The sequence below is a fragment of the Micropterus dolomieu genome, linkage group LG20, assembly GCF_021292245.1.
Source record: "Micropterus dolomieu isolate WLL.071019.BEF.003 ecotype Adirondacks linkage group LG20, ASM2129224v1, whole genome shotgun sequence".
NCBI classification, from domain to species: Eukaryota; Metazoa; Chordata; class Actinopteri; order Centrarchiformes; family Centrarchidae; genus Micropterus; species Micropterus dolomieu.
Window position 1 is genome coordinate 21,471,531 of NC_060169.1, and position 22,080 is coordinate 21,493,610.

A 22,080-nucleotide genomic window follows, 5' to 3' on the forward strand; every position below is an offset into this window, starting at 1 on the left:
AGGCAACATCTGGAGGAGGAGAATCCTAAGGTGTACCAACAAGCCTCATTTACAGGTGCAGAAGAGTAAGTGTACTGTCAAGAATCAAAATGATAAAATTTTTGATTTTCTTGTCAGTCATACAGAAAATGAATGAGAAACATTCATAAAACGATAGGTTAGAATTTTTGAAGTGAGCTGGATGAGGTACTTAACCATAGTCAGGGTAGCGTGAAAACATTCTAAATCTAGAGTACACTTGAAGTGAAATTTATGTTTTTTGGTAGGCCTTCTTTTAGGTGGCTAAAATACATTTTGCAGCTGACAGTGCCAGTAATACACTAACTAACTATGAAGTACCTCATACAGTCACACTTCAGAAAACCCGAAATATGCCTTTAAAGTAACTGGTGACAATTATTATCCTGTACAGTCAGTCTAGATATAAGAAGACAAGGTCATCAGTATCCTAACTAATTCTACAGACATTTAGATACAAAATGGTCAGTAAAATGCATTGTCTTAAACCAAAAGTGTAAGCTTTGGAATCCAACTGTATAAGGAATGCAGAGAGCAGCTTTCATAAAACAATTCAAACAGTGTCACCATTTATTACCATTTTAGATGAATATTGTTTAAGCAACATTTGGTTAAGAATACCCAACAACAATTAAGATCACCTGTGAAATACAGAATCTTTGCAGCCCATCCAGCAAATCACCACATTGATTCATCTTGGGTACATTTCTGCATTAGAATCTTTCACTGAATCACAAGGTCACTTAATGGGTGAGAGGTGAGTGTGGTGGAGAGGGTGAAGCTTCCTACTGTATTTTTTAAATTATTATTTTGGGCCATTAGCCTGAGCTTTTATCCCCACCTGCTCCCGCCTCTCAGTCTGTCTGTCCAAGCTGGGGCTGAGGCCCCTAAGTGCTGTAGAGGGCATGCGAGAAACCCCATTCACTGTCAGTGCTCCGCTGTCAATTGGGCAGATATAGTCCTCATCAGGTTTCCTCTTTCTGAGGTGACTGAATTGGGTGAATCCCAGCTTCTTTGGCTGAAAACACAAAAAAGTCAAACCTATTAATAAACAATTTTTGCAGTTTATGCTGCAAAAATCACAGAACATTTTGGTGCTTAGATTGTGCTGTTACCTTTACTTTAGCAGTGGTGGTGAGGGGCACATGGCCTGTGGCATTGCCATACTCTCGCTTCTCTTGTGTGGCCTGAGTCCCCACCAGGGCAGAGAAGGCAGTGGCGAGGTGGCGACGGAGCAAAGTCTTCTGTGGAGGAATATTTAGCAGCAGGGCCAATGTCTCTGAGCTGAAGCGAGGCTCCAAGATCTACAGAAGAGTATATTGCCAGCAGATGGCAACAACACATTTAGGACTTTAGGTATGTGATGTAAGCATTTAATGCCAATATGACTTGAAAATAAAAAAAAAACTAAAAATTTACAGTACTTACAATCAGCCCACCATGAACGCCGCTGCCACGTAGATTAGGAGCGTACTCAGCTAGATCCACTGCTCTAAGCCACTCCATCACACGGTGGTTAGACCACTGCACCACCTCTGAAGGAGAGGGCTGTCTCTGAAGAAGTTAAAAATATAAATATGAAATGACATTATACCCACTTCTCACTCATTTCAATTCTTCTAAAATTACTAAAAGTGGACAGGAATTTGGAAGCAACCGTATGAAAGAAATGAGTGTTTGAAAGCATTTACTGTCTGTCTGTTGCCATCTTGTGGGCAACTGATGTGCTGTCACCTTTTACCCAAACCCAACACTTTTATCTAACACCATATCTAAGTAAAACACTTCCCATAAATATGCCATTGTGTTTAAATGTCTGTTATGTGTTATATTCTCTCAGCTCTGAGTGTCAAATGTACACACAAAATGTACCATAACATTAAACATTAAACAACTGCTACATACAATACCTGGCATAATCCACAATTACCTCTTCCCCTGGCCTACGTCGAAGACAGTTGGGGTTGAACTTGTTGGCATGAAGGACATGGATGGCACATTTAATACTGAGATGATGAAGCTGACTGGTGACCTTTAGAGTCAAGAGGTCATTCTGGGTGAACAGTAAAAGAACATCCATGAACATCAGGGAAAAGTCTACAAATCCATACCATTGTTTTATTCAGTGCTTAAAGTGGGGCGGTACTCACATGTACACAGTACACATCTCAGTAAATAATAACTATCAAGCATTCAGCCAGGCCAGAGAATAAAATAGTATTTTATATTTGAAAATGTATGAAAGGAAATCAGGGGGAACCAGTTTGAATAGGCCCAATGCAGCTGATAAAATTAATAACAGTATTGTTATCTGTAATTTGCAAGTAGAGGAGATGCATGATCATTAACCAGTACAAGCTGTAATATTAGTTCTATTCACTTATCTTATTTAATAAATATTGTTTGTTTAAACCACATTCTGTTCTGTATTGGTCTACTTATTTTTAGAACAATAGATGAGCTAACTGTTTTAAAGGAGTGAGGATTGTACTGGAAGCACTGGGGTGTCAGGTCTTTGCAGCAAAGTCAAATGGTTTATACGGGTCACGGATCAGGTAGGAGGGCCCCTTAGCAGAATTTTGCTTAGGGCCCCAGGGAAGTCAGGACCAGCTATGGCGGCTAGTCTAAGTAACCTTACATTAACCTTACAATCCTTTTTAATAATTAACCATTTAAATGTACTCTAATACTTGAAAAGATTGTCCCCTTGGTTAAATATGTATGTTGTGAACATCAGCAATATCTTAGTATTCTTTTATTCACAATAGGAATTTAGAATGTAATACTTCAATGATTTGCTGATACTGGCTGATACCAACATTTCCTCATACCTACGACAAAACAGGTTGTTTGTCATTGCCTCCAAAACTGACACAATTACAGGGTTTCCTGTACCAGTCCAGCGACAGGCGTACCAGACCTGAACTTCTTACGGCACGTGACATTTAACCCGTGGTTAACGCTGTGAAACGGCTGCAGTTTGGTTAGGTTTAGGCAACAAAACTACTTGGTTAGGTTTAGGAAAACATTGTGATTTTGGGTTAATGTAATTACACACGCCAACGTGAACGTTTTATTTTTGGGATTTTTTTTGTATGTAAATGTAAATAGATGTATTTGCAGGCCTCCACTTTAACATAACATGTAGGCTTAAGTCTTACCACTGTGAGGTATTGTATCATTCGACCATCTACTCGAGCTTCATGGAATTGGTCTTTATACTGAGGCAAACCAATATCATCCAACCAGCCTAAATGGGTGAAAGTCAGACATTAATTCACTTCACTCACTAGCTGTCAGCAATACAGGTTCACTGCTCAGTTAGGATACAATTCCTGGTTTTGAATGCTGGCTATATTTACTCACACATTACATTTCTTTGTTTGGTTTGTGGCATGAATGTCCCACTCCCCATTTGTAGATCAGATTCAAATGAGAACATGCAGCATGAGAAGTTTAAAACATTCTATGTAGAATGAGTCAGACTTACGAGTGACCCAGATGTAGTCCAGCTCTGACGATTTCTCTATAACTTTAGTGGTGAATGCGCTCAGGGCGAGCTGCAGCTTCTTCCTGTGCAGTGGATTCTTCATGCCCATCTCCTGAGGTCAGACAGGACTGTTTGTCACAATAAAACTAAAGCTTGAGGTAAAATTGGTGGTTTACCCCCTCACCATGCAATTAAATTTAGCCTGATAAACTTTGTTAAATTTCCAATTTATCAATGAATATTTTTTTCTCTGATCTTATACTTAAATATTGTATATCAGTTATTTATAAATGCATAATCACAGAGTTGTACATTCAAGACGTTTTTGTAGTGTAGTGTAAAGTGGCATTAACTGTGCTGTTTAAATTTCTGACCTTCTCAAAGTCCTGAGGTGTGGCAGACAGTAGAGTTTGTCCATTTTCAACCCACTGTCTGGTGAGATTGACATACTGGCCCAGTCCATAGTCCTCTAGCCAGCCACACACCTGCTCCTTGGTCCACTGGCTGAATGGAATATTCATATCACTAAAATTAAAAAAGGACAAATCAGATAATTAATTAATTGGCTTATTGTATATGAAGTATTTAAAATGGTCATCAAACACTTGGAGTACTGTCTTACAAAGTGTGGTAGAGGCACACTGAGTTACCGTGTAGAGTCATAAGATTCAGGGGTCCGAGTCAGTCTGGGTCCTGCTGTCGCACGAAGTCCCCCTCTTCTAAACTGACCGGTATCTGGATCCGCTCCCTGAAGCCCTCCAGACTGGGTTCTTCGAAGTCTGTATGGATGAGAATAAATCATTTGGATAAACATGGTAGAAACTACTTTCATTCTTAAAGTAAAATCATAATACAATTGGCACAATCAGTATACAATATGTTCATTTTTTGTTGATAAATATAAATAATTAATTACATTTACAGTACATAAATAGTTAGGTCTATTTAATGTTTGTTTGTCCTTTTTTGGCAGTCATCATCATCTTGGTTGGTGTATTGTTGATGTATCAGTGTATTTTCACACACTCACTTTCCCCAGAGTCTCTTGAAGCTCCTGTTATTCTTCATGTACTCTGGTGAGCCCACAACTCGCTGGCCAGGCTGTGTGTTAGCTCCAGAATGAACAGGGGAATTATCGCTTGATGTGCTGTCACCAACTTTCTCCAACTTTCCTTTAAGAGGACACAAAAAACCACAGTCAGTGTAAAACTACTAAGCACAAATATGGTTCAAAGGCATTTATTGTAGGGGGCTACTTAAATGCAACATTTTATCGACACATTTGATTAGTTGAAAATAGTGGTTTACTTAGCTATCTAGCTATCTATCTATCTAGCTAGTGCTAATTAGAGCAGACATAGCCTAACTGTAATCTTGCCAAAATAAAAAGCATTTCAATGGGGCTATTTGAAAAGCTTAGACTGTCTAAAAATATAGTTTCCTGTAGTTGAGCCATTCTTAACATCTTGATGATGATGATTGAGTAGAAAGCGGTAGAAAAGAAAAACTGTTTTTTTTTTTTTTACCTCATTGCATACCAAACAGAACATTAAGAGGTAAGTAGCGCACATGTGGTGGTCTGCCTTTTCACAGTGCTCCAGCAGCACAGGTTACAGTCCACTGAGTTCAGCAATTAATGTCCCATGAAAAAGAAGGGGTTTAAGCAAAACTTAATAATATGCAGCAGTCAGTCACCACGCTACAGCACGACACAGCTGAGAGAAATCAGGGTGGGGCTCAAGTTAAAACTGGTCAGTGAAGCTGAGGAAGGGTGGAGCTGGGATGAATGTGGTCAATCAGAAGCAAGAGAGAGGGTGTGTTTGGTAAAAAAGTATATCCCATGATCCATCTGCTCTGTCAGGAACCTCTGCAATTAGCTGTGATCAAAGGTACAGTGGCTGTCTGTTCAAAAGAGAGTCGTTTGCTCCAAATATGAATACCGCCATTGCTTATGGGAATAACTGGCCGCACGACAATTCCACAGAACAAGAAAAAGTCTAATCCAATATCAGGGATTATTACTGCACACTATCCATCATATCATAAATAACATCCTCTGTAGGATTTACTTTGATTGGAGTCTCCTTCTTCGTTCCCTTCTGGAGACCTTTGACTCTGGATTTCACTACCACTGTCTCCGATCCCATTCTGCTCTGACAGAGAGGAATTCACAGGCAGCGTCTGACTTCTGTCACCCGGACCACTCTAGATAAACCACACGCAGGTACAAATAGAAAAGACAGCAAAAACGTGCTCAAATCAGCTAAAAAATTCAAACAACTTTAAATATATACTCTACTGTTATACATAAAAAACACTGTAATGTTCATACAAATGAGAAAATTGAGTTCTCTTCTGCATCAATCATGTAAGAAACAGTACAGTAGCTTGTACTGAAGAAAATGTTTATTGTATATATGTATAGAAAGATAAATGACTTGAATTGTTAGCATATTAGATGTGTATATTTAAAAATACCTTTTGTAAAGGTCCATTTGTTAGGTCATTCATGCTACTTGATAACACCTGCTGTTCTGTTCTGAGAACATAAAAGCACAATCATCTCAGTAAAATCCAACTAGGAAATATTGGCGTCCTCCACTGAAAAGCTTCTTCACTACCTGGAATCACTGTCCTTCTGGACTGATGAAATGGATGTTTGTTGGGAGGAAGAGCTGTTTGTGGAAACCTGTGATACCTGTGGTAGGTAAGAATATATATTTAGAGAAAAAACTTTAGCTAGTTATGAGACCAGCTGAAATCTTTTGTACCCACTTCAGACTTGACGTCCTCAGATTTTGCACTGGCAGAGTCAGTGCTCTTAATCAGTCCATGCTCTTCTTCCTCACTGCTGCTTGACGGAGTCCTGCCATTTGACAGCGAGCGAACAGCAGGTGGAGCTACAGTAACAAAGAGGAGAATTATTTTCTCTCAGCTTAATCGGTGGCATGCATTATTTTTAAGGCAGGAAGTGTGTTGGCTTTCCTTATGCTCAAACGCTGCTGCTAACATAATTACAAATGCCACAAGGAAAGTATAAAGGAGTAAATAAGCTGATTACCTTGCCTTGTGGTGTGAGTGACTTCTCTGAATTGCCTGCACTGATTCAGGAGTAGAGTGAGCTCTTCAATACGTCGGTCCTGAGGAAAACAGAGAAGGGGGTTCAAGGCTAACATAACTCAATTAAGATGTTTATCTAAGGTTAGGAAACACACATATGGACTGTGCTTCACTCTGTCATTGACCGATATGCCACTCAAACGTCTCTTTTTCACCATATGGCCTTTACATCAAAGTAGGGGATAGGGAGGGGATTGACACAGGCCTGGCCGGAAATCTTAGTTGTGGTAACCAGCTGTGTGGAGTATGTGTTTTTTGAAGTGGTGCCCATGCCTGGTTTTGCCATGGTGCTCTTAATGCAGCTCACTCCAAAATTAGGCTTGGCAGGTCGAGGCCTACTTAAGTGTGGCTTTGCCTGAAATGGCTCGCCTTGGTGTGTGTGTATGTGTGTGTCTTCAGTAGTGTGCGACATGTAGGCCTGCGTCTGAAAGTCTTTAAAGTCAACGATTCTTTGGGATGGAGAGTACAAAAGCCCGTCTGTACTATTAATGGTTAGAGGGCGGCGCCTCTGAGAAATTATAACATCTAAAAACAGTTACCTTCTAACCTTTTAAACAGCAGCGATGATAGCACTATATACAGGCCAATAGGACACTTTATATTGTGGTAAACTGATGACAACACACATGCTGCTATGTACTGCATAATCACATACAGCTGTGTTGACCAGAAAGGGAAAGCATAGGTTTCCAGATCACTGGCAACTTACCTTTTCATCATTGGCAGCTACCAGTGATTTCATTCCACTCCTAAGCTTCTGCAGTTCCTGATCTATGAAGAGAAACCCCACACTGATTATTAATATGTATGGGCAGCTGTTCATGTCATATAAATTAGCATTCTGTATAGACATGTAGCGGCATTTGGTTATTTAGAAGGAAAGGAAAGGCAAAGATACATGATAGTTTAATATATCCCTCACAAGAGTGCCATATAAATCATGTATTTTTAGTTTCATCAAACCCTTTTTTAAATCCACCAATCATAGCTTTAGCCATGTCAGCTTTTACGTATTTGGGCCCACAGTTCATAGACACTTGCTTTGTAACAACTGTGGGCATACAGGCAGAATTGCTGCTCAGTGACAGTGAGTACTAAGCAAGTACCCCAGAGAAGTGTTTATCTATGACAGACAAAATTAAGAACAAACAAGACATTATGCTTTCAGGGATCCATAAATACGACGGAGAAGCCGAAGGGAAGAGAGATAATGCATCAAGTAATTTTGGAAACCAGTTGGTGATTGTCAGAGTTGCCCCTCAGAGTAGAAGGAAACAAAAGATAATAAAATAAAGAGACATGTCTGGAGAAAGGAAATAAATGAAAGATCAAAAGCAGACATGGCCCATGGGTTTAAAGTTATTTTCATTAAGTACTGCTTACATTTGGTGTTTAGCCTCTTCCTGTACATCTCTGAGAGAGAGAGACAGAGACCCATGATGAGACAGTTTATAAAGGGCCAATACAGGCTTTTCCCACAGCTGTTACTGCAAGTTAATGAATGCAAAAAGGAGTCATTAACTGTGTCTACTATCAGGCTGGGTAACTTTGTCAGAGTGAAAGACTGTTGCTGGCAGATTTGTCGAGGGTTTGAAGCTAGGTGCTTTGCTTACCTCTCTCTGAGCTCTCGGGGGATAGAGAAGGTCTGGCCAGCAGCTGAGTGTGCAAGCTCTCGATCTCAGCGTTCTTACTGAGCAGAAGCTGCTGAAGGCTGCTGATCTCTGCCTGTGGGTGCCACACAGAGAGTAATCTTAGCAAAAATAACCTGTATGTGCCAACACGTCTGTTTAAACACGCACTGCTAAAAGCTCAAAACAAGACATGTACATGCATCTTAATTCAAAGTGCCTGCACACATCCTCACTTGAAACCCATGTTTTGTAAGATATTGATTTTCCCCCCACGATTACCTATATATAAAACCACAACAAAGTGCTTTTCCTGAATTTTAGAGAAACAGAGTTTATAGTTTGTTTTGAACTAAGTTGCAGAGTATAAGAAAAAAACAGATGGCAGTAAAGTTAAGTTCAGGCAGATACCCCCCCCCCCTTGTGGAAAATACACTTTTTGCCTCATATACCACATCACATCCCTGTTTTACTTTATCCAAACATTATTCCCCACTGGTTTGTATCTGCCTTATGAACATATGTTACCAGTTATTCTAGTGTGCATTAAGATTTTCCTAGTTTGATTAAAACAATATTTATATAGCAATCTGCTACCAGTAACCAAAGCTCCAAACTGAGAATAACAGAGAAGATATTTCTGTGAAACATACTATTTGTTCATTTTGCAATTCTGGGTAAACATCTAGTTAATGGAGAAATGCCAATACAATGTTTGATGAACTTCTAAAAAGTAAAAATAAAGATCCGCGGATGGTAATATGACTTGGAATTATACAGGCCTATTATGCAATCCTTTAAGAACTATTCAAGTGATTGAGGTATGTGGATAATTGCATCATTTTACACTTCCTCCTATGTGACCCTAATGCCAATCTTGTTGTGACTGTAGATTGACCATGCAACACTTCCGTGTTGTAAGTGTGTTGTGTTGTAAGCACATGGAATCAAAAGTGAAGTAGCAGATGTGTTATTTACAGTGAAACTACTGTTGGAGAGGGCAAGTGGAAGAAAAACAGCACTATGAAATATGTCTTCTGCACAGATACAGACAGCCATTGTACCAAGTGGGAAAGACAGCTAGAAAGACAGAGAAATAATAATGAAATAATGTGAGAGATAATCTACTCCCTAAGAAGTTAATGCCATGGGATCATGCCAAAGTATACAAGTAGGACATTTAAAAAGGACTAAGCCACCATCTATTTCTACACTGCTTTAAAATAGAAGGTAAAATAGTTCTCAGACTTCTTAAGAAAACATAGGTGTGTGAGCAAAAGAGGATGACTCACTTAACTGGCTGGAACCTCGGATTGGACAGCATTTAGGAAAGTTGAGTAGACAGTTAGCAGTGGAATTTGGGCACCGATGGTGTATATCAAAGTCTAGACAGCATGAAATTCAGAACTTTCTTTTACCTTTGTTACTTTGAGTTTCTTCTCATACTGTAGCTTCTGATCCTCCAGGTGCTCCACTTTGTCCTTGAGGATCCTGAGCTCCTTAAGTAAGCCCTAAAACAGAACACATGAGAACATTTAGCTAGTTTAAATATTTAGGTGATGTTAGTAAATCTGCACATTGCTCTTTCATAGCACACAATATTAAATGACATGAAATGAAGCTATTAGTCGTGTCACATACTGATGCATAACAGGTAAATAATTTAGCTTTAGCAAGTTTCACAGTGAGATCAAGCGCTGCTGGGGATATTTTGGTGAGTTTCTTTTGCATCTGAACCTAAGGATCACACACACTAAGTGAGACAGCCCATGCTGTACACAACATTAGAATTCATGCAGGCAAGCTGTGCCTACACGTTCTCCTCCACAGTGGTACTGCTGCTCTGCATCTGAGCTACCCTCTTCCAGGCTGTGTGTGTTCCCATCAGGCCCATGTGTAGCCTCTTCTAGTTTGTGCATCACCCCTGAGGTTCTGTCACAGGACGGCCCAAGGTCTGAGCCCTGGCCCTCAGTGGACTCAGAGAGACACGCCACTGGAGAGCTGCCGTCAGCCGGGATCTCCAAGGCTTTTTTCTCCTGGATCTTGCTATTGATTTCCTTCTGAAACCTACACATCTGCTCCTGCAGCTCACTAATGAAGTTCACTACAGTCTGACAGACGCAGTGGGAGAGAAAGAAGTGAGAAATGTTTAGAAAGAGACGAGGAAATTCTGTCCAGTAGATGTACAGTATATCTCTGTGTTTGTGTGTGAAAGCACTGTTATAAAAGTCACCGTTCAAATCAGTTTTTTCCTCTACCTCATGTGTACATAATCTGACATTATAAATCCTAAGAAAATGTAGAGTCGGTCTTGCGCTTGAATATAATGAAGATAATAGTGAGTCTGTATTAGAAACACAAATCTTTGGCTGGTCCCCATACTCAGACACACTGGGCCAGTTAGCCACATCAGGTCTGTGTGAACACACATTGTTTTGTATTTGTTCGTGAACCTGAACTTCCTGCTTGCTTTAACTATAACTGTATTAACATTATGCCATGCCACATTCCTGAATTCATGCTTATCCAGTCTATCAAATGGGTAGTTTGCACTGATAAATTACAAGAGGGGTGAGTGGGTTTGCCATCTTCATGAGGTGATCCGTGCCCATGTTCCTTCAGAAAGAGTGTAAATAGCAGCCGAGTTATGCTCGGACTGTGGACAGAGGAAGTCTCACTTGGGGTCCGGTACAGCGGATATGACAGATGATATTGAGTGCCTCCATGGCTAAATTTAACTATGAGTTTACTGGCTCCGCAGCAAGAAGGCTTTCACATGTTGTGTGTGTGGACATGTTTGTGTAGTAGAGGCAGCACGCAGGAGGCCATTAAAGTGTTCAAAGCTGATTTTTTCCCCCTATTCTCCTTAAGTCCAAACAGCTGTTGTAGGGAGACTTTGTTTGTGCATGAAAGCAGGATTAAGAAGTGCTGAAACACTCCTGTCTACTAATAGACACCTAAAGTATGCTATTTATTTCTGCTTAGACATACAAATTAAATCCCTATAAACATATTTAAATATAATTTTATTTTTATATATATTTTTTATGTATATATTTTCATTTACTTTATCAATGTCAAATGTTTTTGGGATCATGCCTCCATTTAGGACGAGGTTCCTTTTTTCAGAATGGCCCAGTCAATCTTTACCCACCACCGAGAACAAAATTCTCTGGGCTGAAGCCTACACACACTCATATTTGGCCCGCCATCCATCATGCCAGCTCTGCTATGCCTGAACTCTTTTAACCTGAGGACACAAAGGCTCTTTGACCAGCAGTGTTTTGACAGTAACTACATACATTACAGTATCCTGTCTGGTAGAAGTGCTGCTTTCCCTTTCTCCAATTCATATGGTCACTAAATGCCCAGGATGTCTGCTGGTAATCTAACACATTGGTCTTAAGCAAATACATGATTCAGTTCTAACTGACAAAAAAAAAACCTTGGAGACTTTTTTTCCTGTAGACTTTGCCCAGGAACAACAGAGCCAGGGTTTGGGTGAATGTTCCCCTCCATCCTTCCAGAAAGTGTTTATGGTCTTCCATAAAATCAGCAGCTGACTTCAAGGTTAGATCCATCAGAACACAAGGCAGATTTTTGTGTGTACCCTCGTCATTCCTGGCAGAGTATTTCCAAGCGTTGAAGTAAAACAGAAGTTCCTGAGGATTTTAGCTAAACTAATTCCTCCTTGCTAACAGTCCTCAGTCAAACAAACCTTTAAGGTCAAACTTAGGAAATTGTGCTGCTTATTAAATAAAAGCAAGTAAATCAAGTCCAACTCGTACTACTCAACAAAGCAACCTTGTTTTGATAGCTAGAAATAGGTTCTGACAAAGAACATAACCATACCTACATACTGTACTTCTGACCACAAGGAGTAGGCATATTTAACTACTTGAGAAGCCCTACCTCTGCTTTGTGCTGCCTTTCAGCCCCATGGCTGTGTTTTCCCTCCATGTCTGTGAGCTTTAATTTCAGGTAGGACACCTCCCCCATAAGACTCAGCTTCTGGCTCTCCAGTGACGTCCTATGCAGGAGCTCCTGTCATCAACAACATACAGCAAGAGCATGAAGCAACACAAATAGGCGTGCAGGAAAATATAAACATACATAAATCCATTATCCCTTCAATGACACACAACGCTCAATACTTACTGAACAAAGGCAACATTAAGTACGAGGCACAGCAAGCTTCCAGTTCTGTAATGACAGTCCCCTCAGACAAACCCTTGGTTTCAGACGCAGTTTGAGCGGCTAAATATACACAACCCATGACCACTATTTATAATGCCTATTTCACAGCTCACTCAAAGTGCACAGCAGACAGGGGGGAGTGAGAGAGAGAGAGAGAGGTACCAAAAGCATGCAAAACATTCATAGAAAGAACATTAAAATAACTTTGACAGGTGCATTTTCCTGTCATTGTGAAATGTAGCCAATCAAACCTGGTGCTGAGGGAGACTATGGGTCTGCTATACACCTCTGTGAGGATCTGTCCTGAATGGCTGTCAGCCTTGGGAGTTAAGCCAGGCTATGCAGGCAGATGTATTACTAATTTGGTTGATGTCAAGCAGGTGCTAAATCACTTAAAATCCAGAAATGAGCGTCCAAGGCAGGCAAACAGTACATATGGATGCATCCATTTAAAACTCTGGCTTCGGAAAATATCTGGGCTTCTTGTAGAGTGCGCATGGAAAATATTAGAGCTTTGTCACCAGGAAGAGATTTACGGCTCAGGTCCAAAGCCTCATAATGACCATGTCTCCAAGAAACCAGCCCCGGCTGCCCTTTGATACACTGCACACATACAGTACTGCACATAGAGATAGACACTGAGCATTAAATGTAAATGCTCCGTATTTGTATAGCGCCTTTCTAGTCTTTTCGGCTTTTACACTACATCCACACACTGAGCCTAAGTGCTCAAACAGAAACTAACATTCACATTCATTCATATAAATCGGGGTTCAGTATCTTGCCCAAGGACACTTCAACACGCAACCAGGGGGAGCCAGGGATCGAACCGCCGACCTTACGATTAACAGCCAACCCGCTCTATCTCCTGAGCCACAGCCACAGTTAAGTTCGCAACTCATCAGATAGCAGTAAGACACATTCCTGGCACTTATGAAATTAGTCAGCAAAGGTTGAAACAGTGCACTCGAGCAGCATTATAAGAATGAGGTACATTTATTCTGTGCAATACCTGGTTCAACTTACTCCAACGTCTGCCTGCAGTAAAGCAGGAGTAAGAGTATTTCCCTCATGGATGCAATGGTTTCAAGTGTCTTGTAGTTTCTGTAGATTAAAGTTTCATACATCCATTCCATTGAGTGTCTTTTGTAGTGTTGAGCAGAATCTCTGTTGTAGATTTGAAGTCAAAAGCAAAAAAAGTTGGAGACATGCGCTACTAACCCTTAGTAGAGCACCACCCCTATTCTTTCTCCCTCCCATCTCTCCACCTATTTTAGCTGTTTCTCCCTTAGTCATTTGTCCCTCTCTCCTTTCCTCTGTTGTCCTCTCTCTGTTTATGTGTGTGTGAGCATGCAGTGACTCAGTCCATGGCTTATGGTGGTGTAATCACCTGCCCAGACAGACCAATCTGCCCTTGCATAAACCAGAAATATGCTTAAGGAGTGTCCTAAATATTTTGCTTATGAAGGTAATCTGCAGACAGATACACTGAAATCTAAGCAAGGAATTTCTTCCCAAGAAGCAGAACTCATCCTGGTTTAAATTCTGCAGCTTATGAGAAAAGATTGGATCTGCAGAAGAGTCATATTTAAAAGGTAGATGGACAGTCAGAGTTTCCTGATTTTGGTCCAGTAATACATTAAGCATTTGGTATTGAGGAAGTCCAATGTAAGCTGTCGATTTGAGGTCTGTAAAGCTGTGTACCTGCTGTAGCATCTCCTCCGTGGAGTCGAGTTTGTGCTGATGCTCAACCAGAGAACTCTCTAGATCGTTGATCTTGGCCCCCTGAGCCTCCACCTGGTCTGTCAGCACACTGACCTGTGTTTTTTGTATGTGGACAGAAAGTTGGTACAGATAAGAATCTTATTTCTTCACCAAAACTTGCCAATAAAACTGTTTTCACTATCATTTAGTTTCACATTTTATCACATAATTGCAGCCCAGCCAAAATTACTACAGAGTTTCAGAAATGTCTATGTCTGTGCCAGATCAAACAGTGCAAATGTTTCCTTTGAGAAGAAATTAATGATCCTTTGAGCCTCTGTAGGTGCTTGCAACACTTCAGTGACTCCAGCAATGTCAGCAGAATGCAGGTTAAATGTAAATCTGCAGAGAAAAACTATTAAGGCCACATAATAGCTAATCACATGCTAAAAGGCTGGTCCGGGCAGCCAACTGGAGCAGTTTTTCCTGTTTTATGTGAGGTCTGAAGAAATAAACAGGACACCTGCTGTTACACACACACCTACGTGTTACAGCATATTGTTGTGCTAGCCTCAACCTGTCTGAGACCAACACTTGTTCAGCAGTCCTGATAACTACCCACACCTACACACATAGACAAACATGTCACACAAAACAAGACATTCTAGTGTTGTAACCAAACCCAGCTTTATAACTGTTGCTTCATCCGTGCAGTGGAACAGAAATATAACAGTTACGCAAACATTTACAACACAATGCTCTGATCTACCTTTGCCCCTTTCTCGTTCCTTTCCTCATCTATCTCCTCTTACACTGTGATTTGATATGGGCACTGTTTAGAATCAGTTCCCACTAACAGTGTGTGGTGTCATATGTCCTCTTTTATTTGAGCAGGCTCATATCCAATGGAATTGATTAAACCTTTATGAATGGAAGTCCAGTCATGTTTAAGTTAAATGTGTTGCAGATGGAACAACCTTTTTATAGCTCACATACATCTTGTGCAAAAAGAGACAGAGATAATTAATAATAATTGTTTTGTGTTTTGTATATTAGCAGTGACTAATCTCACCTGCAGAATTAGTGACTCTTTGTCTCCCTCCAGACGTGATAACCGCTCCAGGTAGGACTCACTGTTGCCGGATGAATGGAGCTTTACCTTCAGAATAAAGGTCAGCTATTAAGTTTAGTGAGGGCGCTGTTAATACAGAACAGTTGCCCAGTGGGTCACATTTGGTTTTCTTCAGTGAGGTTGCAGCTTCAGACACATACACACAGATGCACGTACACACACAACTCAGTTTCAAACTTCCTGTTGTGTCAGTGGGACGTTTGTCGAGAAGTCTGTAAGAGGTTTACAAGTCCTAATCCAGCATTAAAAGTTGTGTACAAAATTTTATACCGGCTAATTAGTGAGAAAAAAATTTGGGTGAAGGCTGAGCGCAGGGCTGCCTCTGCAGTCAGGGATATTTCAGAGCCATCAGTTTGCAAGGGAAGTAAAGTACGACCAAATGAGCTCAAATTTCTCAGAATTCCAGGCTTTCAACCACAGTCATGGAAACATTATGTAGTCCAGTGTCCATCATCCTGAGCCAGCCAGCTCAAGTGGTTTGCAATAATATTAAGCCTTTAATAAATTATTGTGTGTGTGTGTGTGTGTCAGTAACATATTTGAATGTACAGTATGCATACTTTAAGTGTTATTGCATATATTCTATTTACGTTTTGTGATTAATAATATTTGTTTCCCGCACAGTTCCTCCTCTCGTGCCTTTGATATTTTTCTTAGTTCACTATTTGGCAATAATAGACACCTGGCTTTTACAATAGCTCCTTTAGTTCTTACTGTGTGCTTAATTATTTACAAACATTTTTTCACTCAATTTTAAAACCTAAAAAAAAATAGATCCAGCTGCTCCCCCTAACAAATACTTCACAATAATGTGAACAATCTCTTGCAAGGTTTAAATCTGGTTGAACTGAGGTGAAGAAGAGGAAATTGCAGGGCTATTGTAGTGCAATGCAATGTGCCAGCTCCGATAACCTGGTGGTGCTCGGAGTGCTCCTGATTGTGTGGGAATGGTGAGGTGGGGGGGTGGCAGTGGGGCTGCCGGAGGGGACCCGGCGAGGGCAGGGGATTGTTGGACTTTGGGTTGGGGCTGCGCTGACCTGCCTCAGGGGTGTGTGGAGCCTCTGGATTTGGGGCTGGTCTGCGCACTGGGGGGGCTGGGCCCCCCTGGTTGTTGCTGACTCTGGGGTGCTGCCGGTGCTAGAGGGGCTCTTGCTATAAGCCCTGGGCTGGAGGGACCTGGCGTCCTCCTGCTTAGGGGGGTGGGGGATGGGACTGAATGATGGGGCCAGTCAGGAATCTGGTCCCAGTGAGGACGCGTGGGTGGGTTTGTGGTGGCATACAGCTGAGCTGGTTGATTTTGGCTGGTGTTGCACAGTGGCCTGGGGGCGTGCTGTGCATGGGGGATGTCCGGGCGCTGCTCTTCTGCGGGTTACGCTTCTTGTGTTCCGTCGGCATTGCGTTGTCAACTGGCATTTGGATGGTCGTTTTTATTTTTATTTTTATTTTTATTATTATTATTATTATTTATTTTTATTTTTTTCTTCTCCCAACCCTACTGGCTACTGGGGTTCTTGCCTGCCTGTAGCTGGGGTAGGTGTGGCACAGTCGTAGCATCCCACTCTCACTAACAACTACATTCTTTAACAGGCTTATGCGCACACACGTACTCACACACATTCATCCACACGCACACGCACACGCACACAGACACATACAGTCTCACACATAGACACAAACAAATTTAAGTTGTGCCTGGTAGAATTATACCTGATGCTTTTCTTTCAGTTACTTATTTAAATTAATTGTTATTATTCCAGCTCTCGTGGCTGTGCTGTGTTGCTTATTTAGTGTGCATGACTGTTTCTTGTTTTCATTTTTCTCTTAGTTATCTTTGCTGTTTATTGCTGCTGTTCAGCTGGTTGTCTTTTACTATTATTATTTTTATTGTTTGTTTGTTTGTTGTTGTTTTTCTCCTCCCCAAGCCCCCCTCTCTGTTCTATTGCAGGTTTCGTTGCTTTCTGCAATTGGTGTTTCCCTCTGCTATTCCCTGTTGTCCACACCTTCCATCCCCCTTCTCTTACAGGTCTTGTCCTTTCTCTGTGCTGTCTGTTTGTGCCCCCCCATCCCCATGTCTGCCCCCTTGTCCGGCCGGTGACAAATCAATACATAATTAAATAAATAATAAAACAGACAAAGGAGTATATTAATACTCTCTTGTTAAAGTAAAATCTGTCTGGCACAATATGGTATCCAGCTCATCATTCTCTATACCAGGCTGCAGGGCAAGACAGGTTTATAAAAAAATAAAAATAAAATTAGCATGTCCTCGATGCTCAAAATTGTACATAATAATGACTGACAAGTATATGCATGCAAAGACTTCCTCCATGGATTTAACATTCAGTAAGAATTTTAACATAATGGAGGCAGTGAAGACTAATGCTTTCTTAATGGTAGCAAGATGGTATGTGCTGTCCAAAGACTCCCTATAGGTTCAAATGGCAGGAAATGATCTCAGCTGGCACGCATATCCATTTATCTTTTACTTCAAGCACTTTAACCCTATGACCCATTTGGCAGACCTGTCGTGCATTTATAAATTCACCCACGTGTCACCTCAGTGGAGATCCATTTAAACATGTTTTAGCAATTATGTAAAAAAAAAAAAAAGAAGGTATTTCGGCTTTAATAAAAACATCTTCAGTAGTTTGGAGTTACATCTGCAAGGTTATTTTTTTCAGTCAAACTGGGAAATGCTGTCTTTAAGACTATGATAGAACCTGAATTCTTAAAATCTACACTAAACCAAGTCGTGCTGAATTTCTGTAATCAAATAATAGCTTATATCGGTAATGCTTAAAAGTTAGTTGCTCTTATTATTACATTAACCTTTCCAGTCCACAAGGAGCTTGTATAGCAGATTGCATGTGTTGCATATTCTGCAGCACACCTCTTCAACTCACCAACAAAACATGTCTTCCTCCCAAATTAGCAACCATGGTAACCATAATTATGTTGTAAAAGCAACAACACTGCAAGAGCTAAATAAACAACCAAGATCCTTTGTGCAATTTTGGTGCAGTATGAAAGTATGAAGAGCAGATGTGCAAGTGGGGGATGTCTTACCTTCCTAAGCCAGGCAAAATGTTTGTTGAAGTCAATGTCATACTCCATTCTGCAGGCCCATTGTACTGTAGGTCTGGCTCTTAATTTTAGATACTAACAAAATAAAGCCAGAGCTGTTAAGCATCAAGGAGGACGAATGGATACCATAATTCACAGCAAGACAAAACAACGGCTCCTATCGGTGCTGCACTCTCGATCTTCCTGAACCCAACTCTCCTCTTTTTACAGACCCTACATAGTGCAGTTGTAGAGAAAGCAGAGAGAACCTTGGTCCGTGTGGTTTGAAGTCTGGGCAGCCTGAGACTTTTAGAGCTGGGCTGAATAATGCCAGTTGGCTGTACTCCCTTTCTTTCTTCTCTTCACTTTTTTCTACCCCTTCCAAACATGTTTCTCCCTCCTGTTTTTTATCTCAAGCACTCTCAAAATGCCTCAGTGTTCTCCACAGATCTGCATTTCTGCGGCACCTCATGATCTCTCATGTTCATCTGTCCTCCCTTTCTTTCTCCTGTACCTCTCTCTGTCTGTCTCTAGCCCGTTCTCTCACTCTGTCTGAAGTACCTCTCGGTCGAACTACTTTTGCGGGGCTTCCTAAAGGGGCACAGGGGAGAGGAAACCTTCTGCAGCACATGCTTGTCAGATGTGGTGCAGAGCAAGAAGTCAGTAAAGACGACGCAGAAGGGGAGGAGGAGGCAGGGGGGACTCAATGCCAGGGAACGTGAGTGTAGAGTTGACAATAACAAATTTAAGTAGAGAGAAAAGGGAGGACAGGAGTAATGCAGAGGTATAAGAATGAAGAGAGATAAGAATGGCATCAGAATGCAGAAGTATAAGAATGAAAATAATAAGGGAGATGAGACAGTGAAAAGGGTATGCAACTGCTTGTGCTTTAAACAGGAGCTCTGGATCTCATTACCAGTGCAGTTTGCAATAGATCCAGTTTCCAGCTCACTACCTCTTAGCAGACAGGAAAAAGCCCTCCAGATGTTGATGACCACGATCAAGAACCCATGGACTCTATTGTAGTAGAATGTAGTAGATGGTAGTGTGCCTTAGCATAGTTCTCCAACAAAACCCTTTCTCATATATTGGATATTTCAGTTTGGTTTTGGATTTGCAAACCGGGTGTTATATAATGCTGTTATGGTGTGTCATCCATCCCTGTCTGAGTGTCGAGGGTCTTCAGATGTGAATGTGACACGGTGGGCTCAAACAGTCTTGGTGTTGTATTGGATATATTGCATTTAAATTTGATAAACAGATATCCGCCACTGTTATAGCCTGCTTTTTCCAGTTGAGAACTATAGCCAAGGTAAAGGCCTATTTCCCTCTTAAAGATTTGGAGGGTGATTAATGCCTTTATAACTTCCCACCTTGACTATTGCAACTCCTTATATGTGGACAAGTCATCTATTCAGCGCCTGCAGTTAGTCCAAAATGCTGCTGCCCGCCTCCTGACAGGAAAGAAGAAGAGGGACCACATCACACCCGTGTTGCGCTCCTTCCACTGGCTTCCTGTTCATTACAGGATTGATTTTATCATCTTACTTTTAACTTTTAAATGCTTTAATGGATTGCCTCCATTGTACTTAACGGAGCTTCTTCTCGTTCATACTGCAGCTAGAGTGCTGAGGTCCACCAATCCCCTCCTCCTGGATGTACCCAGAAACAGACTTAAAACCAGAGGCGATCGAGCGTTTAGTGTAGCTGCCCCTAACCTGTGGAACAACCTGCCAGTCCATATCAGAACCGCCCCAACTCTCGAACGTTTTAAATCACTGTTAAAAACACATCTCTTTTCTAAGTCTGTTATTATTCCTGGCAATTTTAATATCACTATATATTGTATACTTTATATTATAATGTTTTATTGCTTATGTTGTTTTAAGTGTGCTATATAAATAAAATTAATATTGATATTGATATTGATATTGGGCTACTCACCTCATCTCTCTCCAGCCATTTTAGTATAACACGTGCTGTATCAGTGGAGACTTGTTTCCTGAGCGAGTCCTGCTCTTCCTCACCCCCCTGGCCCTCCAGCACCACCCTGAGGCCCTCAGTCAGCTGAAGAGCCTTGAGGGCAGGGTCCACATGTGGGAGAAGGGTCAACTGTGAAGCACACTCTGAGGACTGGCAGTCCTGGCCACCTAACTGCACAAGCGCTCTGAACAGCCCTTCACCCATTTTGCCTAGAGGAAAGAACGACAGGACAATCAACAGAAAAGTAATGCGATTACTCCAGCATCCCAGTTTGCTTGGCATCAGCACAGAGCATACAACTGATTTAGTTGACTGGCAGGCTGTGCAATAAGAATAGTTCCTGAAATTACCTCTTGAGGGCACTATTGTGCTCCAATGTGGCTTACTGGATTTAAATAGCATCAAATGGCTGTGAACTGTACAATGTGGGCTCTGAAATCCACAAATTAGAGGTTCAACTTAGGTTACTGTAATCATCATGTCTAAGTTACAGAAAGTACTCTTCATCCTGTATATGCCATTTGAGGTAGGTACATTAATGTAGTCAGGACACAATGTGGACACATTCACAATTTTGTAATGCAAGTTATGTGGATTTTCAATGACAGTGTGTGAGAAGTTAGTTTATTTAGATTAGTTGCTATCTGTGGTATAGTTTGTCATTACGGTGTGCTTATGGTTAGAATGTCACCTCTATTAATAGAACGTTGTCTTTAATAGACTGCTGAGGTTGTGACAAATAGCACTGACTAAAATCTATCAGCCCTGCTAGAAAATGCAGAAGGCATTGGAGAGTTACTTAGAGCTTATGCAATTAGTGCTCTGCGAGAGATATAAGGTCAAGAAGAAGCACTAAAAGTACAAAAGCGTATAACTGAGTGAGTGCCTGATTGAGTGAAGGAGAATAAGAGAGATTACAGGAACCTTAAAGCTACTAATTAAATCATAAACCTGCTTAGATCTATTTTAGTCAAACAACTAAAACAAAATAATCTCTTATCCCCAACAAATGATTTACTAACTCTGTTCTTTTCTAGCTCTTGTTCTTATCCATCACCATTTAAAAAGCCTTAGAATATTTTTTTCTGTGCACTATATATACAGTATGTATGTGAAAATCATGTGGGTTGAGCCGGTTTTATGGAGGCCTGCAATTACAAACTGGGCAGTCTATTGATAATGAAAACAGAAACTCTTACCAGCAATAATGTCATCCATTTGCTCCAAGGCAGCCTCCAACATGTGGCTGGCATTTGATGCCATGGCAACAAACAGTCTTATAAAGCAGGACTAGAAGATCCTCATTCACTGGTATGAAGAAGATTCAGTGTTAGCTGGTGGAATGAGAAAGAGTGCGAGATCTTCAACAGAAAGACGGAGTTTTGAAGACTACTCCCCTTCCTTGTCGCACTTAGATTCTTGTACAGCAAAGCTACAACAGCTGCTCTGACATCTGTGTGACTTCCAAGTAACAAACCTCCTGAATGTGGCTTTTGGGTTTAAACTCTCCTCTCATTTTGCGGCCTGAACCATACCCATTGTCAGCGCTGTTATCCACATGAGGCCAAAGCTCATATTTAGAATAGTTTGTTTCTTTGTTTTGTTAACTTTTCATTGTTTGTTTGTATATAATTTCATTCCACACCAACTACATTTGTGAATGAATTTTGACCAGTTAGTTGCAAAAAACAAAGTGGAAGAAACGACGATAATAATATATTTATCTCAAAACCAATGGTTTTGGT

General features: G+C 40.9%; 1 protein-coding gene across 1 annotated transcript; it reads right to left on the reverse strand.

The window, feature by feature from the left end:
- Nucleotides 1–24: 24 nt before the first annotated feature.
- On the reverse strand, nt 25–18,418 carry ppfibp2a (PPFIA binding protein 2a). Its single transcript, XM_046032673.1, has 21 exons — nt 18,356–18,418; nt 14,158–14,271; nt 12,169–12,300; nt 9,675–9,767; nt 8,242–8,353; nt 8,012–8,041; nt 7,338–7,399; nt 6,570–6,648; nt 6,284–6,408; nt 6,130–6,206; nt 5,987–6,047; nt 5,578–5,713; nt 4,539–4,680; nt 4,159–4,287; nt 3,883–4,033; nt 3,509–3,620; nt 3,180–3,268; nt 1,949–2,071; nt 1,447–1,572; nt 1,134–1,322; nt 25–1,036 (listed from the first exon to the last, which is right to left on the reverse strand). The coding sequence occupies exons 1-21, from the start codon at nt 18,401–18,403 to the stop codon at nt 824–826; spliced, it is 2,343 nt and encodes a 780-aa protein (XP_045888629.1). The 5' UTR covers nt 18,404–18,418; the 3' UTR covers nt 25–823.
- Nucleotides 18,419–22,080: the final 3,662 nt, after the last annotated feature.

Excerpts from the sequence above, each read along its gene's own strand:
- ppfibp2a (XM_046032673.1), bottom strand. The coding sequence starts at position 18,403 with ATGGAGTATGACATTGACTTCAACAAACATTTTGCCTGGCTTAGGAAG. Across the intron at positions 12,301-14,157 it reads CGGAGGAGATGCTACAGCAG|GAGCTCCTGCATAGGACGTC; the intron begins GTACACAGCTTT and ends TGTTGATGACAG. Across the intron at positions 4,288-4,538 it reads TTCAAGAGACTCTGGGGAAA|ACTTCGAAGAACCCAGTCTG; the intron begins GTGAGTGTGTGA and ends TCATCCATACAG.